Source organism: Fragaria vesca, linkage group LG2 (assembly GCF_000184155.1).
Source record: "Fragaria vesca subsp. vesca linkage group LG2, FraVesHawaii_1.0, whole genome shotgun sequence".
NCBI classification, from domain to species: domain Eukaryota; kingdom Viridiplantae; phylum Streptophyta; class Magnoliopsida; order Rosales; family Rosaceae; genus Fragaria; species Fragaria vesca.
In genome coordinates, this window is record NC_020492.1 from 2,630,427 (window position 1) to 2,640,176 (window position 9,750).

The 9,750-nt window shown below is 39.9% G+C and overlaps 1 protein-coding gene across 1 annotated transcript; it reads left to right on the forward strand.

The window, feature by feature from the left end:
• Positions 1–4,173: 4,173 nt before the first annotated feature.
• On the forward strand, positions 4,174–6,927 carry LOC101294411. Its single transcript, XM_004289689.1, has 2 exons — positions 4,174–4,546; positions 6,485–6,927. The coding sequence occupies exons 1-2, from the start codon at positions 4,229–4,231 to the stop codon at positions 6,599–6,601; spliced, it is 435 nt and encodes a 144-aa protein (XP_004289737.1). The 5' UTR covers positions 4,174–4,228; the 3' UTR covers positions 6,602–6,927.
• Positions 6,928–9,750: the final 2,823 nt, after the last annotated feature.

Here is a 9,750-nt window from a genome sequence, read left to right on the forward strand (position 1 = left end):
TGTAAACAGGTACAACTTTCTGGATAAGTCTGTTGGCCGGGGTATCATCCTTGTTTGAGATTGCAAGCGATTCCGTTAGCTATGTCATCTCTCTAATTTTTGAGACGAACCTCCCATTGCATGTCCCTGGACTTGAAGGTTTGGTCATTCCCAGTAAAACTTGTGGCCGTATATTGAGATTAGTTGGTGAAAATACTGCTTTTGTTCGATTGGAGGTAAATGATCAATTGCTGATGTATATTAATTGCTTTTTATCAGTTAATTTGTATGCATCTGGCAAGGATCCCATAATATCACCGACTTTTGGTGATGGATTTCCAATGTTTTTAGGCATTTTTCTCAGAATGTTGTATCTCTTTCTTCTTCAATGTATTGTAGTTGGTCTATCTTTCTCATGTAGTATGAAGAAGCTGTTCTTTTGGTTATATTACGTTGGTGGCAAAATTATCTCTATTATCTCTATTATTTCATTTATTTGTTAATGTTTGTCTTCATTTGCATTTGCTAGCAAAGATGTGATTTCCCTTTTACCTGCCAATTATATTTAGTTCTGTGCTGAGTCATGTCTCTTTTATAAAATATACCGGGGTGCTAGTGTTGCTCATGCGCTTGACCCAAGAGCTATATTTCAAAAGAAATGAAGAAGTTCTTCTTATCCTGAACTTGTTTAGCCGGATGGTTACCTTTAGCATGGTAAAGTTTCTCATTATTCATTGCTAGAGTATGTAAGGATTTGGAACTTATGATTGGGATAGGTTTATTAGTGATGCAATCTAGTTGGCTTAGTAGTTACAGTTAACTGCTTAAGTTAGATTGTAATATTTTATATCAATGCATTTGTTATTATAATTATCACTAAACGTTCAACCCTTCTCCGCAAATAAATTCCAAAAGTTTCAGCATTCTGTTTAGTGTGCACAGTCAGGCGTGGACTAAATATCTTTTCCAATTGAGAAGTTATCTAAAACTTTTTGCCTTCAAGCTGCTGCTCATGTTAACATTATGTGAGTGATCAAACTACTACTCTTGAAAATAATAAGTAAAAAAGCTACAGTTTTTTCCAGTTGCCAGATTTTTTCCTCTTATCAACTAATTTTTCTGCTGAAGAAATAGGACTGTAGGAGTGTCCTCCTCGCCTCATAATATCTTTTTTTTTTCTCTTTACTGTACTGTCCTGAATATGTAGCCAAGTCTTCTGAGTTCATTATAAGGCAATGTTAAGTGTGTTTTATGTGGTTTTGGTTCCTTGACATTATTGCTATATCCGAAAGAATGAATGAAACTGTTCTGCTATTTATTTAATGAATGAAACCCTTCATTTTTAGAAGTAACCAAGTGATATACTGATATAGTCAATGAACTCGTTTGTTAAATTCCTTACCATATTGGCAACTCTTGAGTGTGCAGTGCTGCTGTTTGTTAAATTCCTTGTCATATTGGCAACTCTTGAGTATGTAGTGCTGCTGTTTGTTAAATTCCTTATCTATGTCCACAATGGAGATCAATCAAGCTGTTTATGTATATAGTTTCTGGAAACTCTAGTATGTAAAACAGTAATATAGTTGCCTAGCTGTTTGGATGATCCAAGTCCCTGTATTCATTGGAATACTTACAACTTCACTAATGTTATATTTAGTCTACCCAGCAACCTCCTCTAGTACTGTACGTGTTTTAGTTTTCAGTAGTTCAAAGCCGAACTTGAGTAATTTGACCATCCGCTTGCCACTTTCTGCCCAATTTCTTGTGTATGGATGTCAGTTTTGGTCAAAAATTTAGTTGTTCTATCAAGTAGCTTATTGCTTCCTTGTTGACTTACACAAGTGTTTTTTTTATTTTTTGTTCTTTAAACCTGATTCTTTGGTTCACTATTGACAAAGCTAGTCAAGGTCCTTATGTTATTGACTATTATTTATGCTGGAAGCTCTTTGGCCGGAGATATATGCACTTATACCAAATCCTACTTGCCTAAATGACTGGAAAATGGAAATCGTTACAGTACAATTGTAAGAACATAATGTGCATTCATTTGCATGTGAAAGTTAACTGTAGAAGCCGTTGTTCTCTTACCTGCATGACAAATAAGATTTTTAAATGCTTCTTGGGGTAGTAACAGGACAGCATTCAAGGTTATAATATTCAGTTGTGCTTTTAGAATAGTTGCTAGCTTGTTCTTATTATGATTCCTAATGCAGGTTTTGCGATGCCAGTTATTGGATATGAAAGTACTTAAATTGGTTGGAACGCTTCAGTATCATAAGTTCATAACTCCATTCAATTGGATTATCAGGTGTGAATAAAATTTCAGTATCCTAGAATTTCATTGCACTAGTTGCTATTATTTTCTATTAGGAACTTGCAAATTGTGATGTTCTCATAGCTGGCCTATTGCTTGTATAATTAGGGTTTTGCGATATGCATTGATGTCTCATTTGTTGCCATTAAAGCTTACCAACCAATAAGATGTCCTTTTTTCAATTTTCAGAGACCATAATAACTGATAAATAAAGAAAGATGTCATTGATCCATTTGCTCTAGGAGTCTAGGAGGAATCACCTGAAACAGGTTAACTAAAGAGCTGCTTGCTTATTTAAACAAATGATTGCTGAATGGATATTGCACAATGTGTTGGTAGGTTTATCTTGTTTGGTGAGATAAAATGCTGAAACTTACCACTTAATGATCTGCAATTGATGCCACTAAGCTTGATTCTTTCAAATTGAATAATTCTATGTCAGTTTCTGTGTTGAATATTATCATCAGGCCTGTTCAAAATTGAGCATTCTTTACTGTCATTGTTATCATTAGTTTGAAGTACCTGTAATTTTTTGTCATTTCAATCGGCGCATAAGGTTTATGAACTAATTAAGTGCGTTTATATCTAGCAACTTACATTGCGAAACCTGCATTAGGAATTATTTGAGACAAGATGGAAACAATTTTAAAACCACAACTGAATATCATAACCCATGAACGTTGTCTTGTATGTTACTAGTAATTTTCTTTTTGTTTTGGTTTTTCAAGCTCACAGAAACTAAGAAAGCTTGACAGCAAAACCCTTAAACAGCATTGGACTGCTGTCTTTGGTTGCAGAACCTGGGAGCTTACGGCACCGTGGACAGGGGTACAAATCCAAGTACTGGACTGGGGTGCAAATTAAAGTACCAGGTAAGTTCATTGTGGGGGATCTGGACATCACCTATCGTATCTGGGGTATCAAAGAATATATTCATAATGGTGACTTCATGAGCCAAATGCTTGGAGTTGAGAACGTTTCACTCTTGCATTACCTTCTTACTTCTTTTTCATTGAGTCCCAAATCTGCGTCGATGTGTCCTTTTGGAGAATGGTCTCCAGAATAGTGCGATCAATTTCCTAATGGGATAAACACATGGCCAAACCACTCGATCAAATTGCTCCTCAGTGATCCCATATTTTAAGCAAAACCGTCCACAACGAAGCCACATGTCGATGTGGATGAAGTCATAGTACATACCATCTTCCAGCGCTTGTATTGCACTTGTTACATTCTTCTTTATTTATGGTTGATAGGTCTTGGTTTGTTCTCCCTTGAATCCTTATTTTCTTGGAACTTCATGGATTGATAATTTGATATTTAGGTGGACACTATTAGTACATGGAAACTGAAATGTACATAAGTGCATACCACACAACTCATGTACCACGAAACATTCTCTTTAGTTTAGAAGCCATGATAACCTCCGAAGGAGGAAGACTTAGACGCAATTGTTGTAAGGGAGAACTACTTGAGAAGTGTAAATATCACTTCCATTGTTGTAAACACTTTTAAGAAAACAGTAACAAAAATACATATATATTGTCTTGCGTGTTGATAAAGTTAAAGTTAGAAAGACATAAATGAATAGAAAATAAAAAGTAGAGGAATTTTTTCTTTTTTTTCTTTTTAAAGAACAGCCCCAAAATTGCCACCATACACATTCGAGATGGAACTCGGATTGAAAATTGAAGAGACTTGAGCATTTTGCATTGGGTAAAAAAGTTGAATTATTGTAAAGGTAAAAGTAAAAACCGACACTTTACCCAGTAACCCAAAGGTCAAAAACTACATGCAAATTTACAACCGTGCCCTAACCAAAGAGGATTAAGGCGGGCTCAGAACACACCCTCATCCTCACTCTACACTCAAATAAACACACTCGCTCCCCTCTTCTCTCTCTCTCACTCTATCCTTTTCCACACAGAAAACGACATGGCGTTGTCAACCGGCCTCATCACCTCCACCACCTTCCTCTCCGGCGAGTCCTCGTCGCCGCTGGCCAAGCCTTCTCTCAGGTTCGCCTACCCCACCTTCCCTGCTAGCCTCCGCATGTCCCCCCGCACCCCAACCCTCCTCGCCGCCGTGTCCAAGCAGGCGGGCGCCGCCGCCACCACGCCGCGGGAGCCACGTGGCATCATGAAGCCGCGCAAGGTTTCGCCGGAGATGCAGGCTCTTGTCGGCGTCCCTGAGATTTCTCGCACCCAAGCTCTCAAGGTCATCTGGGCCCACATTAAGGGCAACAATCTTCAGGTCTACCCTGGTTTTCCTTTCATAAAGATTCAATCTTTATCAGATTTTTGAGTACCCTTTTTGGTGTGAACATGAGTGTGGATAAGGTTGTGTCAGTGTGGATGAAAGTGTCAGGCTTTGTTGTGTTTTTTGTTGATGACATGGGTGGCTATGTAGTTTTTTCTTCTTTGGATAAGGTTGTGTTGGCTTAGATGGAATGTGGTATAATTAGTTTAGTTTTTATAATGAGATTTTAGTTAGGTTTTTGTTTGGATAAGGTTGTGTAGGCCTAGATGGCTAGATGAAATGTGGGTTTTCGGTGTTACTTGTGACACGTTATGATTTGGTTTTACATGGTTTAAACTTTAAACTAGTGTTGTATGTCTATTGTCATGCGTTTGACATTCGGGGTTAGTTGTTTCTAGGTATGGGAGTTTGTTTCTGATGTGTGTTTAGATGGGGGATTCTGCTGTTTTCAGATGGATTATATTTCATGGTGTAGTCAATAGCGCTATACTTTGTTAGGACCTGGATTGATTACCCAAGGTTTTTGGTAGTGTTAGTTGCTAGTCTCGTGAGATTGGTCTGGAATAAGGCTGTCTGTGTGAGTGAAATACCTTTCCTCTATTTTGGTTTCAAATTGTTTGTATTGCTTTTCGTACCTCTGTAACTGTTCATTTTGTATGTTTCTAGTTCTATGAAATTAAACATGCTACGGTATTGCCCTGTACTTTGAACATTTGCTTTGCTCAATCATTGAGTGTCTTACCGATCATAATTTGCAGCACAAAGGGGATTGAGCTGTTCTAACCTTATACTTTTGCATTCTAAAATTACAGTTGCAAATAACCTTATCGTCCTTACTACTTACCACTGGTAACTAGTAGTTCTCCAGTTCACTAAGCAGGACTAGGTTGTAAAGTTTAGAAACCTATAGTGAATGAACATCAGTATTATAATAGACTGAAATCTGGTTAAATGCTCTTGTATGTGGGTTACACGAACTCCTATAAAGGATACCAGAGATTAAAAAGAGATTCTTTTTTCACTTATATGTGTTTAAGTTTACTGTTTAAACTATCATGCTGGTCATTTGATTATCTAAGTTCAAAGCTTCAAAAGAACACAAAGACTAGGAAAAGATCTAAAACTTGCTAAGGTTTTTCTATTCTGATGCTCTGTTAGTCTTTACTGGCAGTCACTTGATAGAAAAATGCAGAACCACAGAGTCTAGTTGAAAATTTGTGATTTTATGGCGAAGAGCTGATATCGTTTTGTTATTGGTGGCGAAACAGTTCCTCATATACTCGTGTTTGATTTTGGTGGGTATTTGTGGATTTTATAATGCCAATTACATTGAGCTGAAGCCTTACCGTTAGCCTTAATTGTAATTTGTGACATTATAAACAAATGGAAGAAATATTGGCGAGAGCATAGGAAGCTTGATGTTGCATTTACTGTAACACTTTATCTACAGATTTCCCAGTTGGTCATATTGAGTTACTGCTTATAGCACTTGCTAACTCATCTCTCACCTATGAGTACCTGTTCTTTGCTTATGCATTCATTAATTCATGTGGGTGATACATTACTTTTGTTGCTGCTTTTTCACTTTTCATTTTGGGCTATTGGCTCTACTTGCACCTCTCCTTCTTGTCTACAAAGCTTGTAATATCTGAAGTCCTTTCTTAAGATTATCTATTGGTTCTATTGGTAAATAAATGTATCATATAGTTGGGATTGTAATCTTTTCATCCTACTTTGATCTAAGAATATATCTAAAGTTGTCATCCTAAAGTAGGATACAAGGTTTAGTTCCAATAGTGATTGGGATTGTATTGTAATAACTTACGTAGCGATTATTTCCACGTGTCTCTTTATTATTTCTTTGCATTTCTCTGTGTTAACTACCTTAATGTTTATTTTACTGACTTGGTTTTGCGGCATCATTCTTTCTAGGACCCTGAAAACAAGAGGATCATTGTTTGTGATGACAAGCTGAAGAAGATTTTTGCAGGCAAGGACCGAGTTGGCTTTCTTGAGGTTGCTGGACTCATCACCCCGCATTTCCTTTGATCCAATCTATGTAGGTGAACAAACTTGGACCCATGGACCATTTATGCAGCAAACGTTTTGAATCCTAGGGGTTCTATTTTGGTTGATGATAGTAAAAACAAGGCTGCAATAGTAGGCGTTTCAAGTGTTTTGTATCTAAGGAACTAGCTTTAGTTAGAGTTTTTGCTTTTGGATTCCTTATCATGGTCGTAGGTATTCTAGCTAAATGCAGTTATCAGGTCCTGTCAGTTCTGCATTGGATTGAGTTTCAAGTTTTCTGGAATGACACTATCTAAGAATTTTAGCTGTGCCAATATATCTTCTGTCATGTGCATGCAATTCAATTCTCAGGGTCCTCGAGATGGTCCATAGTTTTCTCTCCTTTTGCTACATGCACACATGTTTTCTGTACATGTGTTTTTTGCAAGCGTGGAAGTCTTAAACAGCAATCTAGTTGGACTCCAAGCTTCCGTCCAAACCAAAAGGAAAAGGCACCAATGCGTCAATTCTTGCATTGCAGAAACAAAGATGCATATTTCAAAGTTTTGTTCGACACTGACAGATAGCAATTCTCTCTCTTTGAGAGCGTTCTCTCTCCATTGAGAGTGTCATACCCGTTTTGTGGTATTTGAACCATAATCCCCATCCACCAGATCTACTTCTCAAATCTCGAGACCTGCATCATCAGATTTTGGTTTAGTCTTTGATGCACACCTTTCACAAACAGAACGCTTCCTCAAAAGACTAGCTTTTCTTTATTTAGTGTTATCCCCTGTGTGTCAATCTCCCTACCCACCCTCCCTCGATTGCTTTCCAATCACTACTCATTGTTCAGCTGGTTTCCTTAACTGGACACACCATAGATTGATGGTACAGAGGAACTGACTTGTGTGTGGCTAAGTCTGTGGGTGTGTTTCTCTTTCACTATTCACAATTCTTACTCGTTACACAAGCTCCAGGCACCATTATTGCTAAGCTCTCTCTACTCTTAACCTCTTCACACCTAACAATCATTCAGTAGTTACTCACTGTCCTAGTTTCAGAGCTCATGGAAACTCACTTATTCAACCCAGGCTTGGTTAACTCATCCATCACCAACCCCACTGAACAAAGAGCTGACTCATACCCAACACCAACTACCCAAGCTTCCCTATCTACTCATCCCCCAAACACTACCCCAAGTAGCTCTATGGACAACCTCTCGGATGACACCGACCAGTTGGTTTTGCAGCTAGTCAGGAGTCTCAACCTCAACCAAGCGAGAAAGCCAGTCAAGTTGATTGGGGTCCTATTCGCAGATAAACCACCTCGAGCAATTGGTTTGAAAAAAGCCATCCAGAGCTCTTGGAAGCGGTTCGGAGCAGTGGGCGTTGAAGTAGCTGAAGATAATCTTGTGGCAATATCAGTGGACAACCCAGGAGTAGCTCAGAGCATTCTTGAAGAAAGCCCTTGGTCCATCATGGGGTATTCTCTGAAGATTGAAGAGTGGCAATCAAATATGGCAATTGAGGAAGTCAATAAAACACATCTGCCTCTATGGGTACAAGCAAAGGGTATTACTTTAGAGGAACTCACCCCAGAAAGTGCTGAGCTCATTGGAAATGAAGTGGGGAAAATTCTGGAAGCTGAAAACCCACTTACACATGAGTGTTTCAGGGGATTTCTTAGAGTAAAGGTGGAAATCGAGGCAAGTATGCCATTGAAGGATGGATTCTGGATGCCGCGAGAGGATGAAGACCAATCATGGGTGGAATTGAAATACGAGAGGTTGTCTGATTTTTGTTTTGGATGTGCAAGGCTTGGCCATACCGTGAATGCATGCATGTTCGGGGAAAGGGATGAATTTGGCACCATAATCAGGAAATTTGATTCAAGATTGAGAGCAAGGATCATTAGACCGGAGCCATTACCAGCCATGGAGATTGATGGGCTAACTCCGACTCGGAGAACAGCCACGATGCGGCGGAGTCAGTTTGCCCGGAACGGGGCACGTAGTGCCACAACAATGGTCCACGCTAATTTGGGTCCAGCAATTCACAGTGTCCAGAGGGATCAGACTGGGCACCTTGCACCCCAACAGCCAAGTGTCCAGAGGGATCAGACTGGGCACCTTACACCCCAACAGCCAAGCATGGGATCACGCCAGACCAACTCCGAAACGCATCAGACTGTAAACTGTGCCCAAGACAAACTTGTGCCAGTGGAATCAGCCCAACGGCTACTAAGAGGTAAAGACCATATCTCCACTAGTGATATTCCCTCTAGAGCCCCAAACAGGCCCACTGTCTCTACCCTCTCAGTCATTAAGGATTGGCTAACCACTAGCCCAAGTAGCCCAAACCAAAATTCACAGGTTTTTAAAGGCCCAAGTAGTTGGCAACTACATCAAGACCCAAGCAACCTAATTCTACCAAGGGCGGTAGGCCCAAATCCCCATGAGCCATGCCTAGACCCACAACTCAATGATACCCCGATCGGTAGCCCAACCTCTCAAACCCACCATAATGTCATTGGTGAGAGTAGACATGCCACAACATGAACATTGTTCAAGTATCTGCTGTTTGGGAAAACGACCACTCACCTGTCATGAGAAAGCCCGTCTATGTGGGGAGCTAGATCACTCTTCAGCCATTCCAATGGTCAATACTCTCCCACCATCAACCAGCTACCCTCAACCAACGACTACTTCACAAATTACCAAACCTCTCACCTCACCTCATACCTCTCTGAAGAGAAACCTAACCTCAGAAACCTCACAAGCCAACCTCAAATCTAAGCTCCGAAAAGTCTCTTTACCTTCCAACTCTGGAGGTGTCGTTATTAGGGGTGCTCCCTCGCGTTCTAGAGGGGGAAGGGGCAAGGGAAGAAGAGGTCCCAACATGGGTGGTGTTTGCACTCTAGATGGGAGAAGGAACCTTAGGAGTAGTGTTGAAAGGGAGGTCTACAGCGAGATAGTAACAGTTAATGAAGGATCACAAGATATTTCAGCCTCAAGTAGTGGGGATGTTCAGATGGGGGATGTTATGTCTCCGGGCGGTGGCGGCTGGCCTACAACAGCCGCAAGGTCCCAATGATACACCTTTCATGGAATTGTCAAGGTTTGGGACGAACCTTGACAAGAAATGCTCTAGATGAGCTTGTGAAGAAATGGCGTCCCAAGGTGATATTTT